Below are 26,998 nucleotides of genomic sequence, written 5' to 3'. Positions count from 1 at the left end.
TGCCGAAAAACATTTGGCCAACTGTGTATAAGTAAGTTTTACTGGCTATTAATGTGCATTCTAATCCCATACCACTCAAAATAGCATCTTACAAAGGAGTATGGTGCATTAGCATGAATTATTAAAGTGAAGTACAAGTGTGTGTATGAAACTGCAAGCTGACAATGGCTGCTTTGCAACATTATAAGAACAAGACCAGCTAGTTCTGTATTGTGATTTTATTCATAAAGCTTTTCAATTCATCTGAACCACACCAAAAGGTAGTCCTGGGAATAGAACTGCAATCTCTACATGACAAGTGAGAGCACTATCTACTTTCCCAATGTACCATGAACTCAATGGCTACATATATGTTACTGACAGGGTGTGTCAGATGATGACAACTCACAAACGTACGTCCTACTAAAACCATAGAAGGCCCATTCACATCATTACGAGCCAACTACATGCCTAAGCCATGGAGGCATTTATTACACCCACTAACTCATCAATGATCAAAATGGGATGAGTCTATAATCTCTCTTATCATGAAAATATGAATCCAACACACAACAAATTCAGTGAGTAAACCATTTTGTACCGTGAATGTCATGAATTCCTACAACCACAACTGGTGCATTTACCATAACAACCAAAGACAAATTACAGCATATAAACAGTTGGTGCTTACAACACAGCTATTTCTTCAAAATGACAATCCACTCTATCCAAATAACAATGTCTGAAGAGATGAGTACAAATTGGTACATGGTATTGAATTCTTTTAAAATGCTGCCATTACCTAAGCTTTCCCTGAAGCAACTAACAATGTAACTCTGTCAAGAGTAGCATTTTGATGTATAAAGTACTTGTCTGGTATTTACATGGTGGTTTTTTCCATTTGGCATTAACATCTGAATCAGGACATCAAATATACATAGATATCTGTCTCTATAACATATTGAAATTGTGAATATTCTCATCAATGTTGCTTGCTGTATCACATTATTTTTGTTCATGTTTTCCACACACACATTATTTTGGTAAAACATAATCTTCAGCTGAATCTAAAAGATGCTTTTTCATGCTTCTTTATTCAAATCTGCTATGTACAGTCTTATCATACTTTTTCTTGAGAAAAAGGAAGGATTTTGTATGTAAAAAATCTCACTTAATTCAACAGTAATGACTGAAGCGAGCATGCAGCCAAGATGGACTACCAATGGTATTCAATAACCCTCCCTTAACATGAATGTCCACCTAAAGCATCATTCAGCATTCAGAGCCATTTCTTTCAGATTTAATCCAGACTCTTCAGCAAACATCCCCTGGAATCTTATCCACATCTCCATCCCAAACAGCACTACTGCACAATAACTTCAACTGCATATATAACAACCATGTATGATGGGTCAGTATGTATTTGATACACACATTACACTGCAGCCACGAGTCAATGCTGATTCAGCACTTTTACAACTCAACACAGGAAAGCTTAGAACAATGAGCAAGTCAGATGGCCTCTTTCTGGTCAATATGTCTAACAATCCAGTAACCTTCAGTTATTGTTTAGGGTAGTGATGATTCACAAATGCATCCCAAAGCATATCACAACACCCCAAACATCTGTCCAACTGAAACAACTACTTTTCATCCAGAAACAGTGCACATACAAACAGGCCATTCTCAAACAAAGTGATATGAAAATGTTCATCAACATGTGACAAAAAATACCCCCAACCTAACCAAGTCATGACACAATGTAACAATTTATCTAAGTCAATGGCTATATTGACAAATGACTGTTTGATCTGCTGTCGTGAGATTCACACTACTGTGACATTCTCGCTAATACTGTGTTTTCTTCATCTATGTAAACATGAAGGCACCATCGATGATAGAAAATTAGGTATACCTGTCTCAAGAGGAAATGTCTGTACACAAAAATAAAATACTTTGTGTGTATGTATGTACAACATATACAAAACTTGTTACGACGAGTCTTGGTCCTGCTCGTCTGTTATCACAGAGGTCATTTCTTCTTGGAAGATGAACTGGGATAATTAAGGAAACACACAGGAGAACAATGGAGAATACATAGTGAAAATAATTGTGAATGAGTTTGCTTTTATCACTGCTTTTAACTCTATTTCATCTATATTATCTAAATGAGAGGTCAAAGTGAAAAACAGGTTGCATAAATTTTCCATTTTTGGGAATTGCTTTTCAAGGTGATGAAAACCTCCGAAAGAAAAGCAAGGCAAAATGGGGTTCAAAAACGTCATCTAAGGGACATATTTTTGCCAAACAAGAAGCACTATCTGAGATGACTGGGCTAACTTTGCTGCCAAAGTAAATATTGAATGAGTTGTATTTGGTAATCTTCCTAGATATCTTTGTGTCTATCATAGGACATCAGCCTGATGTGTCCCAAATGATAGATTTTCCCTCTTTTGTGAAATTCAAGAGAATTTTTAGAAAGCTAATAAACCAAGGATCATGGTTACAGCAATTCCTGGATTTGAACTCAGGGGTGGGGTTTTACTCCACTTTTAGCAATATTCCAGCAATATCACGGCAGGGGACACCAGAATTGGGCTTCACACATTGTACCATGTGGTTAATTGAACCTGGGGCCTTTGGCATGATGAGCGAACACTTTAACCACTGGGCTACCCCAACATCCCCTTGATCAGCTGATCTTGGTACCACAAAGTACTGTAACTCTACTGTATACACTGTACTGTACTGTACTTTTGAAAATGGATACAAAAATTTCAATTTCACAGTTTAGTGTTAAATTGTTACATCAATTGACATTGTCATCCATCATGAGTATTGTCTTTTTTCTTGCATCAACATGATACAAACAGTGTCCTACCAGTGTTTAAGGATACGTTTTCTCTTTTTTCACTTTGACTTTAGACTTGGCTGGGGACTCGTCAGAATCAAAGACTTCCTGTGAACAAATGTTACAGAATAATCAACCATAACAACTATAAACAGTTCATATTTATGTACATTCTATACAATAAATTCATTATAACAAATATGAACATCATACATTAATTTCTTCTGCTCCCCTAAAAGATATGATATGAGTTAATTTCAACCACTGCCCATTTCACAGAAGTCAATAAAACACTATTTCTTGCTTACTGAAATGTTAACAAATAAACTGATTGACCCAACTATCATGGCAAGTTGTCTCAAAATGAAGAAGCTGCTACAAACCCTATTGCCACGCCTTGGCATGGATGGACTGGATCTCTCCCAGCTGTGTTCCCGGCTCCTGCTGCGTCTCCGATCGGGTTCACCATTCAGCTTGGACGTTTCTGTGAAGAGAAGCATGAGAGTCAGAAGGGCACAATGCCATGTGTAGAAATATTCCAGCCATTTCACAGCATTAGATGCTAACGATTCACACACACCATTCATGGAATCAGATCTAGCAATTTGGCATGATCTTTTAATGCTTAACTTATGTGAGTTAGTGAAAAGGGTCTTAAATCACTTCAAGCAATATTCCAATATCACGGCGAGGAACACCAGCTATGGGCTTCACACCTTGTACGAGCGTACCCATGTGGAAAATTGAACCTGGGTCATTGTTGTGACAAGCGAACGTTTTAAGCACTAAGCTATCCCAAAGACTGAGTGAGTGAGTGAGTGAGTGGTGGTTTTAGAGCATCTCAACAAATATTCCAGTATTATCATTGCACAGGTCACAAATACATTGTTGCAAAATATATTTGCTTTAAAAAAATATAGGCTGAAAATTTATGAACTTTTCTCTCACATCAGTGGGTCCCTCAGTGTTTCTTTACTTTTCATCACGATATCATGACTTGCCTAGGATCTGAAGATTGAAGCCTTTACCTCAATAGCAGGGAGTTTGTTTGCTTAATGCAGCTTTGAACAGTATACCAGTTTATCAGTGTAGCACCTTAATCAGAACTAAGGGACTGTTCATTATTCATGGCTAGGGGGGTTGATGATGATTTTTATGGAGAAGCTTGTCCAATGTGAATGACCACCCCCAACCCCCCTGCCTAACATTAATGTACAAAGTGACTCCACTCCCACATGTCATGTACAAAATCTATGACACCCATCTTCCCATAATTTTTTAGCATAATTTCATAATATTTTATGTACAAAACTGATGAACACCCCCACCCCCCACGTGCATATAGACAAAGTTGATGTCCCCAACCCCGAACAAACTGGTGGCTACCCCTTAAAATCATCAAGCCATAAATTATGAATGTTCCCTAACTAACGTATTGACAACTGGTGGTGAGGAGTCTCAGCATTTTATTGAATGCGGTTTATTGTCACAACAATCTTTATTTCTGTTGCTTGAAATTAAAGGAGTCTGTGGATGAAACAAGTGAAACTTTCCATTTCATTGTAGTACTGGTCATGAGAATCAATATCAGCTCACTACCATCATTCACTCCACCTCATCCTAATTGCAGTGAAGTATAAATAGCTGTGTGAGGGGAAGAAGAGTGAGGGGAGAGTTCTTTATCAACAACATCCTGAGCCATTTCTGGAGATTTAAACATATGCTTGCATCTTGATATCATCAACATGGTCACTATTTTTGAAAGGGTAGAGGCTTGTTCCATTTGGACCCTGGCCTATACAATTCCAAAAAGTGGGAAAGATAAGTCAACGTAAGATGGAAGAGAAGTACAGATTATGGCCATTGTTTTGATCAGATTTTGATTTGGAACATTCACAAAAACTCAAACTTAACCCCTTTGTTCATGCACTTGTCCAACATGGATCATGTTTAGTAGTCAATATATAAGTAAGGCTAAATAAAAAAAAAGTTGTGGTTCCAATTACATCTCTTAAAAATTTAGGGTAGGTAGGTAGGAATTTAAAAAAAATTTACATGTTTTTTTTTTAGAAGGTACTAAAACCATATGTATCAATGTGTAATTGTTTATTCAACCAAGCTTGCTGCCATCATGTTGACTTTCTCTATCAGAATGACCGATATCTGTCGGTGCCGGGAAAAACAATGGTATCTGAAAGCTTATTTTATTCAGTGCGCTTAAAAAAAATAGGGTTGGTACCAGAATTTAAGGGCTGGTCGGTAATTAGACCCACAACATTCTTTTTGTGCCGAAGGGAAAGTATATTCTGAAAGAAGCTGCAAATAATGAAGACACCTAAGATGGGAAATAAAAGGCATAAAACCATATTCACTTAAACAAGATAATACTGCATTACTTCGCCATGTGACTTACTCTCCCTACATTGTTTCATTGTATACCAAAACAAAATTCCCTCGTTCATTTCAAAATATTTTTTTAAAAGTTTTGTCACAAGAGCCAAATGATCAGGATATAATGTGTGACTTGCCTGCCCTGACATGGATCAGTGGTTATCAATAGGACGCAAACATTTCAGGATTGTTGTATCGCCATGTCATGGATTGTTATTGTATTTAATACTACTGGTCGAACTTGACCAACTCATATTACTAAAAGACTAAAGTGATATAACTGGAATATTGTAAGCTGTGCTGTTAAATGATATATGCCCATTGTGTCAGTCTTACTTGTGTAATCTTCGCTGCGCCTCCTCTTGGTCTCGTTGTCCATTTCCAGTGAATGGTCCTGAATAGTGAGACTAGTGGATTAGTGTGGGGATAGAAAGGATGGTAGAGAGGGATAGTGGGTCAATGAAGCTGATGAATGACTTTGTAGAGGCAGTGAGATTATATATGTACATTATTACCTATGAGGGCGAATGTATCGGGGTTCATATTTTTCATACGATGCCCTATGGCAAAATATCACTTTGTCATGGTGACGTGACGTCATGAACAATGCTATTATGTCACATTTCTTCTGTGACGTTGCGATCTACATGCGGCGACAGTGGGTAGACAGCCTATGTTTGAAAGTAGATTTGGGTTATTTTCCTCAATTTGACGACTTCGGTAATAAACAGAATATTATATTCGAGCCCATATCATACTATTTTTACGAAACTCGTGCCTACATATCGGTATATTCCTCGCTCTCGCTCGGGAAATACCAACATTTAGGCACTCGTGTTATAAACATAGGTAGTATGACATGGGCACTCACATAATATCCTCTATATCCTAAATTAGTCAGCAACTTAGGGCTGATCACATTTCATCAGATTTTTTACTATAAAGCACTCATGCATTAAGAAACATATACTCTCAAGCATTAGAAGTATCATGAAACCTATGAGTCTTGTGTGTATGGGAGATTCTCAAGAAATATTTAGGCAGGAAGAGAACCTTTTGTCCCAGTGGAATATGAACTGTTTTAATCTGCCATTTTGACATATTTGGTGTTACTGAAGATCCAACTCAAGAATCATACTCTTTGTGACCAGTAAAGGTTTTCCCTCACTTAATTAATAACACAGATGCATAGTCTGTTTGGGTTCAAATGAGAAAGATGAATGATTAAGTGACACGAAATATGGGTAAGTGCACTAAACATAAATAAGACAAATGGTCCTGAAACCTCTGTACCCAACAGGATCAGAAATCTGACGTTTTATGATCGATCTCGGAAAAAGTCGTTTTAGAAACCATCATGTAATATTGTGCTATTTTCACACTTCACACCGAAGGGTGACAAACTGCTGTTGGAACAGCACCAGCACACATTCAGATGCATCTCAGCACAGCCAGATGAGATGACCCCAGCTGGTCAGGTGCTGTTCCATCAGCTGTTTGTCAAAAGTATTTAAACTTCTAAACATATAAATATATAGAAGTCTCAAATTACAATCCCCTGAAATAAAATGGTTGCTCCATCAGTTCATGCCTCCTGTATCTGTTTATTTCAAACGCTGATTCTCGTCATGTGCATACATCATACTTCTTGTAAGTCTGATGTCAGTAAACATACTTTTAAATATTAAACCCTCCCCTTGAAATCTGACTGTAAAATGTTGACATTTTTAGAAAGGAAACCACACATTCCATTGGATTAATGCACAGCAGTTCATCAGCAAGGCCAATACACCAAGGAAGGTTGCCGAATTGTTATAATCGTTGTTGTATTTCATCCTGTTGTAAGTAGAGTTGATGCTGTTCGTTTCCTTGAAAATATAGGATGGTTGCCTTTATGGTCATTTATTGACTTTATCAAAAACTTTTTTCACTTTTTTTTTATTAACAGCGTGTACATATTCCATAGGTTGGTAGCTCTATGCTAGTTTCTTTGATAGGCTATGCTTGAGATAAACATCAGGAAGAATCTTTCTATTAAGATCAGCTGACATGGCAGCCATTTTCCTCCAACTTCCTGTGTAGTCTATTGTAACAGAATCCTTTTCACATAGACCATATGTTGACAATGGGTGTGTTGCATATGTCTGTGTAGAAATATATTCTGCAAAATGCATTATCAGCTGACAGCCATGTTTGACTTGTGAACAATAAATTCTTCTTAATTTATACTGGAAAATTGAAATTGCCTCATTAAAGAATTTTGTAATCTCTCATAAGGCCAGACCAATTTTATTATTTGTTTTACGGATCAGCCGGACATTTTTTTTCAAGAATAAGAAATAATAATAATAATAATTTTCCCTGCCCAAAAAATAAAATCCAATTGTTTTTATTGGCCAAAAATGTAAACTTACAAAAACATTTTTAAATTTTCTTTTGCCCCATATACACTTCATAAATTGCCAAAAAGTAAAACACTTTTTAGTACTTAGCAGGAATATTACTTTGATTGGTGATTTTATTTGGGTTTTTTTCCCTCCTGCCCTAGGTTTTCTGAGGACAAAAATCATATCTGCATTTCAATTTGCATCCTTGGCCAGTACCACTGACAACCCTAACACAACCAATGGTAGAACCATATGTCTTATTTGAATCATTTATAACCAATAATCTTCAGGCCCCAGGCTGTGAACCAAGAGTTCCTATTTAACAGACCATGATGTCATATTTTTATGGGTTTTTTTTATACAGATGTATTTACAGTAAGTTAATTAATATCAGTAGAAATAGAATTAGGGTAAGTAAGCTTGATTTCAGTATTGATCTCCTTGCTTCACTTACTGAACATTTTTGTTGTTGACATCTTCATTTCTGAACAAACATTCAGATCTTCAGAGTCACATCTTGAATAACTGGTCTTTTTGTCAATAATATCTTTACATGGAAGATTCCAGACAATTTGTCCATTAGATATTTGTGGATAAGTGTCATATCCTATACAAGTACTTCTTGGGAAAAACATTTTGTCCTTCCAGGTTTTCACTAGTTTCTAGGACTGATCCTTGTGGACCTACTGAAGATTTCCAGAGTCAGATGACATGCTTACCCTTTTCCTCTCCTTCTTCTCCTTCTCTCTGTAGATCTCCTTTTCTCTTTCATAAGAAGGGCTCTAAAAAAGATGAACAGGGTTATGTGCAAAGTATAGTACAGGTGGGCTATGTTTCTGGTGTCTGCCTCTTGGTGTGGAGTTCCTGTGCGGTTCTGGTTTGGTTAGAATTCTTGCCCGGCAATTCATGCTTGTATTAACAGTTGTAATAGATCTGGTGTTAAGCCTGCTGAGAACTACTTGATTGTGTTCGTCACCACCCCTCCCATGTTGGCAAGTTCAAGCTCTCAATCAATGGTTTGCCTGGTCCAGACCTATTGACCTGCCTCTGTGATGTGGTTGGAACATTGTTGACTCTCTCTCTCTCTTCGGGTTGAGACAGATCTAAGTGATACACACAGCTCCTGATGCCCTGTACAAGAGAAGGTCAGCAGCAAAGTATCCTAATGTAGTAAAGGACATGAACTTCCCTCTCCGATCAGTACCTGTCACACAATCATTGCTTCATTTCTAGCGGAGGACAGTTAATACTTCAGGACTTCAGTAGCTGAACTGACCACTTAGGATGGTAGTACTGATGTAAGCACAGCACAATGGACAGACAGGCGCCCAGAAAAAGTGCAGACCATAACCCTCCCTCTCAGATCAGTACTTGGCATGCAATCTGCTCCACTTCTGGCTTGGTCTTCAGCCCTTTCATCAACAGAACAGCTCGAGTGGACTAATCACCCATAAAAGACATGAATATTGAAGCATGTGTCTGTATATCCATGTCCAGTGATCTTTATAAGTTCAGGTACTGCAATATCTCTGTGAAGGTATGTTCCCATTAAAGCAAGACAATTTGTCTGCTAGCTTTCCAGTCTCAAATGAGCAAGGTTATAGGTTGATAATCCTTGACATATCAGTGTTCTATAAATACAAAGTTGAAGGCAGCCTGTTCACATTTGATAGTTGCCACTAAGGCATCATCAGTTACATACACTATAAGTCAATGCTATTTCACAGATGTATGTTGACGGTCTAGTCTTGTCAGAATTGGAGAAGTCAGATTGATCAACGCCACCAGTTTACAATGATCTACTTGATCAGCTAAGTCTTGGTTGAGAGTTGGCTTTCCATGGTCCATCAAACGTCCATAATCAAATCCCATTTCGTTTCAGGTCTTGGGGACACGCTGTGTTATACACTTTCTTCATAGACTTTATGACATCAATGTAACCAGTATGTACATGAACCCTACTTTGCTCAAACATAACGTTCTTACATCATTTCGGATAACTGCCATCCAGTGAACTCACATCTAGAAGGACTATTCCCTATATGTTTTCTGTCTTAATTCAGTGAGATAAATAAACACATGCTTTTGTTAAACCTTTGTGTGGTAAGAGGAGAGAATGATTACTGACAACAGAACTGCTTGTTACCAAAATAACATTAAATAGAAACCAACTGTTTAGCAGTAACAGAAGAGTGCTCAAGACACCTGTCAGGATGGAACAGTTTCCTTGTGAACAGAAGCACTCATCTAGTCAGAACTTGGGCTGTTTTGAAGGAAAAGTCTGAGATGCCAGAAAAACATATTTTCAGCCTGGCATGGATATAGATGTAGTTCCAGCGCATTAGTTACTGGTAAGTGAAATCACCAAAGTGACTACTGGCAAGCGTGCAATGTCAAGACTGAAACATCAGCACTGCTACATCAGAACTGAAACAGTTGAGCAGCGATGTTGGTGATGAAACACTTGTTTGGCAAGGTCAATACTGAAACACCTGTGCAGCTGTGTCTGTTCTGAAACAGTTGTGCAGCAACATCAGTGCTGAAACACTTAATGACTGACTGAGTTTGGTTTCGCCACGCTTTTAGCAATATTCCTGCAATATCACGGTGGGGGGACACCAGAAATGGGCTTCACTCATTGTATCCATGTGGGGATTCAACCCGGGTCTTCGACGAGCCAACGCTTTAACCACTAGACTACCCCAACATCAGAAACACTTAATGGGCCACAGGGCCAATAAAGAACAAATTGTGCAGAAATGTCAATACCGAAAGACCTATGTCAATACTGAAATACCCCTGCAGCAAGGTCAATAGAGAAACACTTGTGCAGCAGGGTAAACAGCTGCGTAAACAGCAGGGTAAACAGCAGGGTAAACAGCTGCACAGCAAGGTCAAAATGGTGACACATCTGTGGTGAGGTCAGTATGGAAACGGTGAGCAGCAAAGTTAACACTAAACAGACAGAAACAGCTGTCATTACTGAAACGCTTGTGTAACAAGGTCAAAACTGAAGCACCTTTGCACCAAGGTCAAGTCCTTAACACATGTCGAGCAATGTCAGAACTCCTACATCTGTAAAGTAAAGTCAATAAAGACATACCTTGTGGAGTATGGTCAATACGGAAACAGGTTCAGAGCAAGGTCAATGTGGAAACAGTGTGCTGCAATGTTAATACTGAATGGAGAGAAGCAGGTATGCAGCAGTGTCACCACTGAAACATTTGTGTAACAAGGGTCACATCCAATCAACCATGTCACTACTGAAACACTTGTGCAGCATGGTATGTACTGAAACACCTGTGTTTCACCTCATCTATTAATTGCCTCAGATGACAAGTGTTGGATGCATGGGATAATATTAATGAGAAGTCTTATAATGCGCAACAAAGCATGCTCAAAGCGCTAACACCCTGATTATTATTACCCCGGATAACCCAAGCTGCCTGTTAGGCGTTGGAAGGTTATAGTCACATGACTTTATCCAACCGGGTACCCATTTTCTGCTGGGTGAACAGATTCAAGGGGATCAATTTAACACGGAACTCTGTGGGGTTATATGATACTTTGCATGTGGGTGAGTACTGAAATATCTGTGGAAAGACTGTGGACTGAAGTAAAGACATGAAAAGACTGTCTTGTTCCACAATGTCAGGTTTAATGTGCTTGGCTTATGGGGTTTCTTCATAATTTATAATTGCAAAACCAAGATTGATTTCCAATGTTGGTGTAGTGTTTTGATCTAGAATAAAGTCTCTATGCAGTGGAAAACACAATAATCCAGTATTATTATATTTCTGTTTGCCTGTGTGACAGGAGCTGTGGCGTTGTTTTCTTTATCCCTTTTCAGAGTATTAAATGGTCATAATGTACATACTACTTTTTTATACATAAATAGGGGTGTTGTTCAGAAGGATGTATGCACTTTGCTGTTGTTGTTACCAGTAGCTGACCAGGACAGATGGAGACACCAGTGCAGCCATGCACTGATGGAGACACCTGTTTATCACTGTACAGACACTAGGACAGCCCTCCTTTGATTGAGAAGCCCTGTAGACATGGAAGCAAACATCTAGCCCTCCATAGATTCAGATTTTAGTGAAGCCCTCTGTATGGAAACAAACATCCAGCCCTCCATTGAATGAGGTTTCAGTGACGCCCTCTATACACTGAGACCACAGAGAAGCACTGTGTAAATAGAATGAAACACCAGTGCACTCCTGCACAGACGGATACAATTGCAGCCCTCTAGAAGCTCAGACACAAGTAAAACTTGGTCGAGGGTGAGAAAAACCCAAACAACTATAATGAGGATGTGTAGGGTAACATGTCTCACAAGCATGATGACACGGGATCCCATGTAAAAGCACATAGGCATAGCCTAGGTGAGGTGAAATGGAGGTTGAAAACCAATTAACTGCTGCAGTTACAGTACCACCTCATCCATTTATTTGTCAGCTCCTCAACATCTAGAACAACTAGTAAATAACAATCAATCGATTGGGAGATAGTCCCCACAGTTAACCTCACATTCAAAGAAACCTGTTGAGTAAAAAAAAACGAAAAAGAATGTCAAGTAATCATATAATGTATGTATAATGCACGTTTGCAGCAACCAAACTTACCCTCTTATGTTTGGACTTGCCCTCATGGACAGGCTCCTGAAATATAAGTTCTAGTTGTAAGATATGTTATATGGGTAAAGTTTCCCTTTGAAAACACAATGCTCACATAAGTGACATCAATAATAGTTCATGTCAACTTGAGGAAGTTTTACAGAGAACATATCTGACCAGATGGGTGAAAATCATGCAGATATGTCTTACACCACTGACCAGAAGAGGGATTCAAATTTAGACACACTGGCATAGTACCTGTAATACCTCAGCAATCGCCACAATTCAAATGGATTAATTTTCATGAAAAAGCTGCGGGTAGATAATACCCTGAATGATTGTAAAATGAAATAATTCAGACTTTTGAATGTTTCCTCTGTACACACACATATGGACATGACACTATGTGAAAAAAAGGACCCAAACGGTAGAAACGGTTTCTAATGTAGATGTATCCCTATATGGCTTGGCATAAGACATGTCTGTTGTTACATGGATAACAACAAGATGTACAAAGAGCAAAACTAAAATACATATCTCAGGGCCAGCCATTTGATATTTTTTGAGGGTGGAAAGGTTGGGGTGTGGCTGGAATATTTTGCTGACACTGTCAACCGACAATTTTTCTTAATTTGAACACACATTATAGTTCGGAACATCCAGTCTGTGATTTTGGTATAAAATATGAAATGTCCCTGAGCATTTCCTGGTTCAAATTGTGTCCCCCAAGGACTGACTGACTGAATATGGTTTTATGTCGCTTTAAGCAATATTCCAGCAATATCACAGCGGGGAACACCAGAAATGGGCTTCACACATTGTACCCATGTGGGTAATCGAACCCGGGCCTTCGGCGTGACGATCAAACGCTTTAACCACTAGGCTACCCCACCGCCCCTCCCCCAAGGAAGTCAAATGGCAGGTCCCTATAAGCTTGATGACAGGCGTTGGGAACCTTGATCTTGGCTGATTGGTCTTCTCACCAGTATGGAAACTCTTCGATCCCTGCCGTCATCTCTCTTGACCACAAAATCACCTTCCTTCCCATTCCATAACAGACTTTTAGGAAGAAGATGATTGGCTTAACTTCACAACTTTGAATTTACTGCTTGTAAAAGCTGCATCCATAAACTATGCTTAAGTGTTACTACGGCTGTTGGACCAGTCAGTTTATTAGTTTGACTAATTTGGTCAAGTGTGTAGACTGCATATATAAATGCATACAGATGAATAAGTATTTCACTACTTGATTTACACAAGTTCTTACAGTAACAGCTTAATCAAAGATTGTTACAATCTGAAAGGTGATTATGGCTGCTTCAGCAATTTTTCAGGCCATCTATAAAGTCTTACTGTATGAGAAGACAAATCAAATGAGGAAAATGAGCTGATACTTTTCATCAGTGCTTGATTAAAGTGGAAGACACATAAAACCTAACGACCACTGGGAGAGGTTAACTTGATCCCGCATTCAAAATGTTGCTTAAGAGACCCATCAGTATGAGGTAAGTCCAGTTCTCCCCTACCCTCCTGCCCCTGGTAGGACAACAATGAGAGTCCATCTAAAATTATCCCAACTGTTATTGCCATTTCACTGCTCCCTGAACAAATAAATCACAGATATTTTTAGAGAAACCAAACTACCAAACTGGGTAGGCAATTTAGAAAAAGAAATAATGATGATATTGTTCAAACTATGATTTTTATAATATTGTATCTTAATTTGCCATTTTGGGGACATTTTATTTCAAATTTATATTTGGCCTCTGAGTAAGATAAATCCCTGCTTCAGTTCATAGAGAGATGCTTTGTGGAAAGTTCAGATGATTACCTTCACCAATAAATAGGCAAGCAAAACATGTTCTTTACAGCATGTAACACTCCACTGTATCAAGCAACACTAAATGACATGAAACAAGAGCAAAGAGTTGACATCAATCATACAATTAGTTACTTGGTTTATGAAGCACAATTTTATTGTTCATGACATCTTATCGATCATCACTGACACTCTCCTTTTTGAGAAATTCTGGAGTAGAATTCAAATCATTTACACATGTAATCCATGCAATGTAATCAGAAACAAAGACATAAAAGCATTTTCTCCAGTTTCAAAGTGTAACAATGCTACAATATTAACCATGGTTCACTTGAACCCAAGACCACATCCTGTTATCAAGTAAGCTTATAAAACCAGTAATGTTCAAGATGTTATCATTTCACAGGTAGACAATGGACTATTGTTACCTGTCAATGGTGAACATGAAATTATGGAATTTCAAATACTACTCAGTTAAAGAATATTTCAATGAACCACTGATATATGAAAAATGATTAAAACATATCAGGTTTGGATGAAATTAAAACTCAAGATCAGGTCTAAGCCATAAATACAGAATTGAACACTCACTAAAATAACCTTGATGTGACATATCAATGTAGACAATTATTGATATATGTTTTTTTATGTAGGTCATGTAACACTGGAAGAAGTTACAAATATGCCCCAAAATAAGTGAATTGAAATATCTTTGATTGTTGGGCAAAGTTTGATAAATAACAGCCCTTCATGGCATGAAGATTTTATTGTAAAGTCAACAAAATAAAATGGAATATTATTCATTATCCAGTGCATTGTATCTCAAGTATATTATGACAAACACTCTGGACCCATTCATCACTATGGCTTCATCTCTATCTGGTTTATCAGTAACATTTCATAGAATTTCTCTTGCAAATTAGAGTAATTTCATTGGATAACTAAATGTACCAATGTGTCATTTGAATCAGTCTCAGACTGACACTGTGATAAATAGAGGGTCAAGGATGTTCACCAGGGCTTGATTTAAGGAAGTAAAATCTCTCTCACTCACATCTTAAAGTAATATCCTTGTTTCACTAGGCCAAAACAGGTTGCACCTGTTACTCAATTTTTTCTGGGAAAGAAGTAGTTTGTAATGATATCCCATAAATTATATATCATTTCTTATGCTTGAGTGTTTGTACTGATGCCATAATATGACATCAATATAAACAAAATTATTCTGGGTCTGAAAAGATGATGTTCATGACATTGTAACTGCTTCAAGCCAGTTTCTCATCCCACCAGTTTTCCACCTGAAGTCTGTACAACAAACAGTACAATATTTAACATGTACTGAGTGCAAGCTGGTAAACATATGAGGCTCCATTTTACACCAGTGCTAGTTCTAAATGCTTAAATCAAGCTCTGTTAATCATGATAGAACAGAGACCGACACACTGGATAATTGATGGGGCTGAACAGAATTTAAACATCTAATTTCAATTTAAAAGAAGTATGAGTGAATTTCACCATCATGATTTTGACCATATCAAAACGCTACAATATACAAAGTATTAAAAAACATGATACTCTATCTGTTCTTATCACTGATAACTACTTCATTTTCGATCATTCAAAATAAAAACTATAATTGACTTAAAAGTGCCTTAATTGTGTTAATGAAATCACCATGTTGACACTACCAGCCCATAAACCACCGTAAATTGCTCTGGGCATATCATTCAAGACATAACATCTCGGATCTTAATTTTCTTAACATGACATCATCCAAATCCATTACAAGTTCAAAAAGTGAGTGAAACTGTTTTAGCCCTACTTTGAACAGTATTTCAGTATGATCAGCACAAGATAATCTGAGTGACATATACTTTTTTGTGTGAAACACTGGTATGGTGCTAGCAAACTTAAAATATACAAGGCAAAGCTGGGATTCAAACCCAAGATCAGACACCTGACACAGCTAACATGGACCCTGGGTCCAACATTGATTGAAGGACATATTATTACTCTATCTTCATAATCCAGTTAAATCCTTCACAAACATGATGGCATTATAAAAGATATGCTGAAATGGTACATCATTTTTGATACATTGAAATCACGGTTTGTCTTTTGTTTCTCCAACATGATGGAATTCATGCAGTGCATGTTAGTACCTCTAAAATGTATTTCAACTGCAGATCTTTATTTCCTGTTACCAGTTAATGTTCACTGCCATACTGACTACAAAGCATATTATCATTGTTATACCAAAGCTATAGCTGTATTGTAAGATATTCTTGCTTTGAAAATCTAAATCTGTGACACAACAAACAAGTCTGATCATGAATGACAATACTGGCAGTATTCAAGTATACATTAATCATGGAATGTTGAAGTACTTTAGATTACAACAAAACCATAACATGTTTCACAAAACACCAAACCACAGAGTTCATGAAACTAAATAAGTGAAGGAATTATGTAAAATTATTATCTGCTATTAAACCATTACGGTAACATCATCACATTATTGTTGTTGCATTTGATTCTGAGCCAGACATTCACTGGCCATCTTGAACAAGCATTTTAACAGGCAAAGCTAGAGGAACTATATGTCAAAAAAAAAAAAATTAGGACAAATTATTTATCAACCATGACATGACAGTCATTAATCAACAGGCCCTTCTTGTCAACAGATTTCTTTGTCAATTATTCCGTAACCTAATTCAATATTGGGGATATTGGCACTGTTTTATAAGCATGTTTAGAAGGTACTGAGTGTCAATCATAAGAGAATCTGAACAAAGCAGGGAAGTATTCTTTAGTTCCAAGTTTCTGCACTATATTGTTAAATCAATTCTCATATATTTAAGCACAAGTGGACACATGTCTGGTGAGGAAGTACCAAAATCTGAGGGTATGTATTTGAAGACTATTTGAAACATTTAAAACATTATGATCCAACTGTGCAGAAAGTTTGAAAAAACAACTTGTGTTTGTCAAGGGACAGTTTACCTAAGTGTATACACAAAAATTTGGTTTCCAACTGAGAAAGACTAATATAATGAACCTAAAAACACAACTTTTTAAGGGGGGAATTCAAGTCAAATAAATACAATGTCTTCAGTAAGTCGGTCTAATAATCTCCAATGAATCACAGTTTGTCAACTTTGTTTTTTACTGCTTGCCATTTTTTCTAAAATTCAAACCATGATTATGTGAACTACCACATAGTAGACAAGAGTCATCCATTTCTTAGAATTACTCACAGAGGTAAATTTTGCTTGTCATGAGAATAACAAGGTTGCACTGTATATTAGGTTAGTGTTACACTAACAGCTATGCTTATACCAATTCCATGAGAATCTGTATCTTATACAGTGCCAATTTCAACCACCTCAATCCTATTTTGTATATACCCCTATTTTTATGCTTTTCAAGACCAGCCTTGTGTGCTACATCACCAGGGCTCCAGATAAGGGCCGACGTGTCGGCATGTACGGATATAAAATAAGCACGATCTGTAGGGAAACATTTTTAAAAGCGTAGCAGATAATGGGACCACAGCAATGGTGTACGGTTTCAGAATAATTTTTAGACGTATTTATCTGAAAAAGTATTGTTTTATTGTTTACTGACCTGTTTACACAAGAGTAGCAATGTTGTGGTGCATATATGAAACGAAACACAAGATTCCTGATACGCCATTAAATTCCATTCAGTACTCTAAATGTACTCTTATTGTTTTCCAGTACTCCTATATTGAAAAAATAAGGAGTACGTACTCCTGATCATGAAAAATTATCTGGAGCCCTGATCACATTATCTATAAATTATGTCATGTTGTCCCACCTTCCTCCAATGTCTTTGATTAATTTTCTTACTCTGTTATAATGCAATGGTATTAGAACAAGAATTGTAAGAAGCCATAATTGCATTGATCCAGTGTATAATCATGTTCCTCATTTTAAAACAGCTATCACTACACTACAATATGAAACATAGCTTTGATGAATTCAATATTGCAAATCCAGCAATTAACACAGAATATACCATGGAATATTCTTTTCTTCATATTGATTGAAATATTTTTCTTGTTTGAACTTAAATGATTGTGACCATAACATGATCATAATACTGTTTTTTACCAATTACTGACAAAAAAATAATTTTACCAGTTAAAATATGCACAATAAATGAATAACAGATTCACTGACAAGTTTCTCTGTGTTTTCCATTTGAGAGGTAAGTAAAAATCTTTGCAAGGCACAATTAAGCTTCACATTACCAGTCATTCTCAGACATAAATACCATACAGCATCATGGTTCAATATCACAAAGACAAATGGTAGCCATGGTAACATAAAAGCAAAACAATAAAAAATCTGTCAACACAAAGTTAACCATAAACCAAATGTGTAATTTGTTAATTGATATACATTCAATAGTAACAAAAGTACAAGAAAACATGTCTAATTGCCCATTGATATGAGATAAACAACTGAACTGAAAATGAAACGATGGAGTAGAAAAGCATTGAAACAAGGAGAAAAGATAAATTTCTGGCATCTTCTTCAGGTGTTGACAACTTTGAATGACCCTCCATCACTGAATTTCACTTGGCACTCACACAATTTAAATTCACAAACACATTTCAGACACTTTCTTGAGACTCCTCAACATGGAGTCGTTCTTCGTTGTTTCACACACATTTCTCCACATATTCGGTCAAGCACTGACGAATGCCTTCAGGGATTTCTTCATTTACACACATGGGGACTCACTAGCAATCACAATTGATATCACGGATTAGTGAGTAAGCACCAATACAAACTCTCTCTCCTTCCATCCTGTTGAAAATGTGGTTGAAAGACTGGAGTGTAAAGAGCTCCAGTGATGAAAACAAAATCATTGTAAACCAGCGCCTGACAACACAGAATTTGGCAGGGTTCTTGAAATACTTGCACTCTTTGGAAGAAGATAATATGGCTTGTTCCATGGCCATATTAGCTCATGACGTCAATATATATTATCTCCTGATTCATAGTCCTGAATATTTATACCAGTTCCTAATCAGAAAAATGTTATGAACTGAAGATATCTTCTTATTGCTTAACTGTGATGTACAAAGTCTTAGATAAACATTTAAACTTAAAAAGTGTCACTTTTTACTACCTCGACTATATTATTTTTATAAATCTTACAAGAATTATCATGTTCAACTTGTACTTGTAAATTGATGTACAATTCAGACAAAAACAATTATCATTATTATTAACCATAAAAGTCCTGATGAGTTCAAACTTTTGATATCTTTTACACAGAATATATCTGGAACATTACTTATGCTTCAAGAGCACATAGTCCAATTATAATACATGTTGAAGTTGTTACTCCGATACTGAATCAATTAAGCTTTTTACCACAATTTCTAAAAAACTGATTACTATACTCTGTTTATCATCCTTCAGATGAATTAATGAATGATTCTTCAGCTTCTCTCATCAAGATTTTTTCCTCTTCTTCCAAATAAGAATTTTTAAAATGATAAGTCCTTTCATCAGAGTGACATCCTCTCCTTTCCAATGATCCTGGCACTATCCACTATGGAGATCCTCAAAAAGCAGAGCAGCGTAGAATTTCTTCTCATTTATATTTAGGATTTCTTTACACTTTGGCAAATTTGGCGGAAACAGATTCCAAGACACAGATTATGCTTTCATCTCATCCAATGTTCTTTATCTCAGTGTTCATTCACATCCCATCTTCAAACACGGATTCAACACATGAGAGTCTCTCCCCATTTGAAGGCAACTTATTACGTGACGTGAATGTCCATATATTTTCATCAACTGAGGAGCATACTTTAATACAGACATCTTGACTGGCTTGTTGCCTTATATGGATTACATCTTTATCAACCACATTACCCTAACCGGGTAAATGATTCACCATGACTTTACAGGGAAGATCTGGAATTACTTTAGACATCACAGCTTATAAAAGCTTCTTCTCCACACAAAGGCCGATAGAGGAACGATTTCAAATTTCTTCAAAATTTTCAATAAAAGGATGACTCTTATAGCGATAGGATTTCCTTTACCATAGACATTTGGACAAACAGCATTTGACAAACAGCTTTTCCAGGCCGGCAATTAGATGGCCGAATCTTGAGCCAGAAGTGGCTACCTTGATTTGGCGACATCCTTCTGATAACACTCATGAGGGTATGCAAAGCCCCGACTTGAGATGAGCTGTGGCCAGGTGATGTGCACATCTACGATGTCGCGGTGTTGTTGCAGTGATGGACCCCCCACCAGGTGGCAGCATGCGCAATATGCTAGCTTCCTCCATCCCCCCTACACTACTCTTATCTGACCCTTCATCACCGATTAGCTCCCATGACTTGAGCACTCACTCCTCCGTGCAGACTTGAAAAACACAACTCCTCCCTAGAATACTCAAAAAGAAGACTGATTAGTAGGCAGCTGCCTGTGCCCCACTCCTGCGCTGACTGTATCCTCCTCCTCGAGTGCCACTCCTGCTAGGAACATACCTCCATAAGCTCTATACTACTAACCTTAGAACCTGACGCTGACACGTCAATCTTCCTCCGTTTGGAATCTGAAATACACAAGTTACAATGAGTTCTTTATTTACCTTAACACATTAAGTTAGGGTTTCACATTTTATGCAGGCAACACTTCCCATTTCACTGTTTTTCACCCTAAAGGTTCCTTGCAGGGGGACTCTGCTGAAGTTATAGGCACTTCTAGTTTAGTGACCTTGACCTCCAATCTCAACCTTGAACAGCCTAGAGATTTTGGGGTTTACTTCACACTGAGCGACCTTGACCTTCAATGCCATGCATTAATATGCAAGAATATCACCTGGTTTAGACATGAAGTCACCAAACAATACTAAACAATATATATAGACAGAAACTATTTACAAGCCATTTCATAAGTGAAAAGACTTCAAAGTCATTGTATTCATTTGCCACAATCAATTTGTGATATTTGGCCTCTGGTGACCACGATCTTATACAGAGGACTGATGTAAAAAACAAACAAACCTGCTTCAGAGATCTTGCAAACTAAGCTCATCAATATTAAACTGAGTAACCTGAGTATCCAATCACACATCAGAAACATACCCAAGCTAAAATAGCAGGTGTATCCGGTATGAGGTCTCTAACTAATCTGTCATAAGCTTGTGGCGGGACTGTTAACAGCGGGTTACCTATTGAGATGTGATTAACTTAACGTGCCAGTCTACTTTCCAGTTATTGAACAGAACGTGCAGACATCATACCTCTTTCATCGCCATATCGAGGAGAGTTGTCTGTACTATGCCTCAGGGAACTGCCACTGCTGATAATCCGCTCGTCTACTCTCTCTCCAGGCTCCTTGCTTACGCTACTTCTGGATTCTTCCTTCTCCGACCGATCACTGTCATCTTTCTCACGTTTCACCTTCACCTTTTCCTCTTTACTCTTCTTCTCACCCTTCTTCTTCTCCGACTTGCCATTCTCCCGAGCTGCCTTAGCCTCTGCACGTTCCTCCTTTGTCATGGACTTGTCCTTGGTCCTCTCCCCAGATTTGTCCTTGTGAGACTTCTCCTTCACAATCTCCTTGTCCTTGGATGAAGACTTGGAGCTACAGACGGAATTGGGACATTATATGTTACTGTTTAGCAATTATGCCAATGAGGAATGAAATATTTTTGATGACATCTTCTACATCAAAAACACACACAAAACCAAGCTTGCTAACTAACCAGAACCCAATCAGGACAATCAGGTTCTAAATCTTACCAAATGATGATAAGAAAACAAGTTAATTTCTGGATAACTTCAGAGGTTTATTTGTTGCTATGTACCAAATTTTCACTCTTTCCCCAGCTATTGTGCAATTCACATCCATGAATCACTAAATGTGCACAATTGGTATAGGACACTCAAAAATGTCGCCTCTGTGTCAAACAGGGTTGTTTATGTCACTAGTTTTGCTTAAAGTTGATCTACAGATGATTTCAAAAGCTGTAAAAACTCAAATTAAAATTTTCCCAAATAACTCTAGACCAGAAGAACACTTATTCAATTTAACTAGTCCTTTTGAAAAAGGACACCAGCAGACCAGTGCCAGCGTCAAACACTGCGAAATATTCAAAACATTCCCCTTGTGACTGGTCCCACAACTCACCTTGAAGTATCTTTCCCTTCATCTGGGGATTTCTTCTCTGACTTAGATTTTCCATCTTTCTTCTCCTTCTTCTCTGACTTGTCTTTCTTTTCAGGTTTATCTCCCTTGTCACCACTCTCCTTACCCTGTTTGATGTCCTTGTTTTCCTTCCCGTCTTTCATACCACCTGTAACAAATCATTGTTATAATTTAATACGGTCAGTTAATGTTTTTAGCCAGAAATATTACAAATATATGTTGGCTGAAAGTAATACAAATGAATCTTCTGAATATACAAACAAATTCTAACTCGTGTGATCAATGACAACACACACAAAAATAAATTTGGTTACAGTGACCGCTTGCTATGGGAGGAAAGTCTGAAGTGAAGCAAGCAGTCCTGGACATTTACAACTATGGTAAAACTCACATGCATTAGCATGGTGCTGACTATAACTCAAAAAGTGACAAATCAGTGATTCGAATTAACACTCTCCTAGTAAGGCACCTTATTATCCCCACACAGTCACTGTAGCTTCCACAGAAATGGAAGTCAGACAACTGGTAGTCCAGATCAACCTATATTGTCTAACTTGGATTTGCAACCCATGACTATAGGTTCCTTAGATATGCAACAGTTCACAGCACCCACAACTCCATGACAGAGATTCAGACTGGCTTTGGTTATTGGTTGGAGTTTGTAACTGGCTGATAGGAGGATACCCTTTATCACCATTTAATCAATCTGGCAAATACCAGGTAAATAAATAGTTACTCCTCACTACTGGTTCTATAGCCCAAATAATATCCCGAGTGAGTGAGTGAGTGAGTGAGTGAGTGAGTGAGTGAGTGAGTGAGTGAGTGAGTGAGTGAGTGAGTGAGTGAGTGAGTGAGTGAGTGAGTGAGTGAGTGAGTGAGTGAGTGAGTGAGTGAGTGAGTGAGTGAGCGAGTGGAGTGAGCAAGCGTTGTGTTGGTAAACTACAAGTTGATGCACATAGTTGCTACCAAACCATCAGATAATGTGTGTGTCAAAAGGGTTTAAATGTTCTGAGTAGGCAAACTACAAGTTGATTCACATAGTTGTTACCAAATCATAACATCAAATGACTAAAGGGTTTGCACGTGTTGTGTCAGTAACATACCATTTGATTCACGTTTCTTCGCATCCTTTGCAGCATCTGTTCTGATCCCAGAGCCATTGGCTGCTGCTGCTTGGGCGGTCTTTTTCTGAAGAAAATAAGAAGACATCGATCATGGTATGCTGCAATTAGTATCTACAGTTCATCCGTTTCTACCAATATTCATTTTTGAATTGTGGCTGCTCAAGTTGACTGTAATGGAGAAATCATGAGAATCTCTTTGTTCTTTTGAAATCAAAACATTTGATTTACTCTCTGCATTGTTTTGTTTGACACATAATTTCTCTAGAAGTTTGCATGAGCATTACTTTTGTCTAAATTGCACATTCAGTATGGTCTTGAATGGTATTTTTTCCAATGTTCTATCCAGAGAAATCATATTCTGGTATTTTGCAAGAGGTACTAAATGCATTTGTAACTACTTGCCTCTTTCCGTGACCTACAAGAAGACTTGTACCCCTATCGTACGCCATTATTGCCAAGAATCGTGGCAAACCAATCAAATCGTGCATAGTAAAACGCATTTCGAAGGATGAAAATGGCGGCACGTTGAACTTTGAAACTTTGCTAACTATGCAAAGCACAATTTCAACACAAACTTTGAGCTAAAGGAGCAGCAACTTTCAACACTGAAACATACTTACAAAGGGAATGACTGTATAGTTGTTTTGTCCATGGGATATAGCTATAGGATATTCTTGGAGTAGCCATGTTTGGAAATTCAGAGTTATCTTTCCTTGGTACTAGTACTAGACTATTTTCATCTCCGTGCCCTTTTGTGCTTAGACAGGGCCTAGTCGTAAATATGGCCACGAGAGGGGTACAAGACGCCATCCGGCTTGCCGGAATGACACGAGTAGTTACGAATGGTACTAAATGACAACATTAATGTAAACAAGGTGACAGGAGTGTGACTTCATGTTGCTTTGATCAACTTTGAAGAATCACCTTCTCCACAAAATCTAGTCAGATTAGCTGCAATACTGACTGACTGACTATGGTTTTACGCTTCTTTTAGCAATATTCCAGCAATATCACGACTGGGGACACCAGAAATGGGCTTCACAAATTGTACCTATGTGGGGAATCGAACCCGGGCCTTCGGCGTGAGGAGCGAACCCTTTAAGCATTAGACTACCCCACCGCCCCAGCTGCAATACTAAGAGACAATGACAATCACTTGATCATCAATGAAATGATCAATATATCCATTCCACCTTTCCTATGTACAATTGACTCACAGCTTCAACATCTTTGATATGGAATCGAGTCTCCGGCATCCATTGTTGCTTCTTGCTCTTCAGCTGACCAGAATATCTGTTTTAATAAAAATCATACAGTTAATAATTGATATGCGTAAAAGGCACTTTTAGACTAATCTAATATCTGTGTGCATATCCCAAATTCAGGCAAAGACACCAAGACTGACTGACTGACTGGTCTTGTGGGGATCGCCGCTTTCGATCAATAGCCAGCAATTTAACCACTAGGCTACCAGAAATGGGCCCACATTGTGCCCATAATTAACCGGGTCTTCTGCAAAGAAACTACTAGGCTATCATTTCAAACACCAAGACTATCCACTAGGTCACACAACACCTACCCCATGGCCAGAGCATATATGTCTGGTCTCTTGTCCTTCTCATCCTTACTGAGACGATCTACTCGCCGCTCCAACGCCTGGCCAAACTGCATGATGCGGGGGTAGTGAGGTAGAATCTGGAAACAAGTGGTACTTATGCACTTTTTTCTTTGTATTATTTCATTTGTAGATTAATTCTTATTTTGTTGAACAATATATTTGACTCATCAAATGATGTAACATGATATTATAACAAGGCTCTCATAAGAAGTTTGTTGAATTATTGTGGAAATAAAATGTGGAGCAGATATTCTTATGATTATTTTTCATCGCAAACAAATAAGCAGTTACTTAGGTAACAAGTCAGGTGAACATTGATATATTTTGTTCACATAAATTCACATTTTATCACAAAGTACCAACCATGCACATATTGTTTTTTTGACATGTTGCTATAAATTTTCAACATTCTTATTTCTGAACACAACAAAGGATGTTTCCACTACATTTCAGAAGAATGAACTGTAAGTGTTAGACATAGATTTTTCTTTTAATTTATTTTTCTTTATATATATTTATATAGCACCAATATCCAGATCACCTGCTCAAAGACGCTTTGTTTTTCCCTCGATCATTGGATGTCAGTCTCAAACGGCACAATGTATTATCAATCTCAACTCCCTGGGGATCATACAACTCTTGCAGCCACTAGGCGCACCGAGTTAATGTGGCTTTCCCATTCTTACAAGGTACCCATTCACACCTGGGTACAGCTAAATTGCTATGTTTTATGCATGTAACTAGTCCAGCAAACTTCTTGGTATCTTGTTTTGCAGCAGTGCCATGTTTTAGCTAAAATGTGGATCACAAATGTTTTCGAATACAATAACTGTTTCACAATGTCTTCGTTGCACTTTCACTATAGCTGAACAAAGCAGTTAACTTTCATCCAATAACATTCACTGCTTCCTTCGTTCTCTTTGTCCATGGATACAAACTATCACCTTGGGCCTCACCTTTGTCAGGATGATGAGAGCATTCCTGATCTGGATGTAGTTTTGGGATTCCAGACATGCTACCATTGCCTAAAAATAAGTCACAGTCAAGACAATCAGACACAAATAAGCATTAAACATATTTTATTTCATCGTCTGAACTAAAAGCTTTACTTGTGTCATTTGTGTATTTTCATAGTCAAACCTTAGTCAGAAAAAATACACTAAAGGGGAAACAATTCATGCTATTCTATTATTCAAATGAACCATTTGTCTTTCAAATTTGCTGACATGGCAAAACAATGCCATGTTGAAACAATACAAGTCCTTGTTTTCTTCAAGGAGTGTAATTCTTTGTCAGGAATCCTTTCAATATACTTAAGAATTCCCACAGTATGAATGCAGGTCAAATGTTCAATTTACAATAAACAAACTTTATTCCTTACCATACATTTTAATACATCAAGATATATATTCAACATTGGATTTTTGAAATCCCACTCCCCTCATGGATTCATGTAAACCCACCTTTGTCAGTCTGAAATGCCACTTGTGGCACACATGTCTGTAGTTCTCAAAGTCCAACCCATCTGCCTTGTTGCTGTTCTCTTTATCCTTGGTTGCCTTCCTGAATACCGTCACAAACCCAGGGTACCCAAAACATTCCTACAGTAAAGAACCACACTGATTAGAACAACAACAAAAACAACAACTGCAGCAATGTGCATGTCTAAAATGAACAAAAACCAGACCTTAATGCATGCTCAAAACAAAACATTATTTCGTCAGGGGTATATAACCCAAGCTGCCTATAAGACGCTAGATGGTTAACAGTCACATTACTGCTATCTCCTCCTACCTGGTACACATTCACTGCTGGGTAAAGAGACACACATTTTAGTTCATTCTGACAGAGCACTGTACCAGACAAAGCTAAAGACATTTGTTACTTATATTTCCCAGTAACTGGTATGCCATTTTTATTGTTTCTATTTATAAGGACCATTTATTGTTAATGCAGCAGTTATTACCGAGGCTAAAATTTGATGGCCTGTAAATAATGAAATC

The 26,998-nt window shown here is 37.7% G+C and overlaps 1 protein-coding gene across 1 annotated transcript in view; it reads right to left on the bottom strand.

Annotated features, from left to right (window-relative positions):
* Positions 1 to 1,401: 1,401 nt before the first annotated feature.
* Positions 1,402 to 26,998, bottom strand: part of LOC124288030 (THO complex subunit 2-like) — a 53,369-nt gene continuing 27,772 nt past the window's right edge. The window contains 14 exon segments of the mRNA XM_046724625.1: positions 1,402 to 2,033; positions 2,877 to 2,938; positions 3,214 to 3,314; positions 5,558 to 5,615; positions 8,328 to 8,390; positions 12,234 to 12,269; positions 20,612 to 20,655; positions 21,346 to 21,689; positions 22,236 to 22,401; positions 23,357 to 23,441; positions 24,595 to 24,670; positions 24,957 to 25,072; positions 25,952 to 26,020; positions 26,459 to 26,596. Of these exon segments, the coding sequence (XP_046580581.1) occupies positions 2,012 to 2,033; positions 2,877 to 2,938; positions 3,214 to 3,314; positions 5,558 to 5,615; positions 8,328 to 8,390; positions 12,234 to 12,269; positions 20,612 to 20,655; positions 21,346 to 21,689; positions 22,236 to 22,401; positions 23,357 to 23,441; positions 24,595 to 24,670; positions 24,957 to 25,072; positions 25,952 to 26,020; positions 26,459 to 26,596 (1,380 nt within the window). The 3' untranslated portion in view covers positions 1,402 to 2,011.

The sequence above is a fragment of the Haliotis rubra genome, unplaced genomic scaffold (genome assembly GCF_003918875.1).
Source record: "Haliotis rubra isolate DU_JTF1 unplaced genomic scaffold, ASM391887v1 Scf1, whole genome shotgun sequence".
Taxonomy (NCBI): domain Eukaryota; kingdom Metazoa; phylum Mollusca; class Gastropoda; order Lepetellida; family Haliotidae; genus Haliotis; species Haliotis rubra.
The sequence above is the reverse complement of the archived record's forward strand: the minus strand, read 5'-3'. Positions and strand labels throughout refer to the sequence as shown.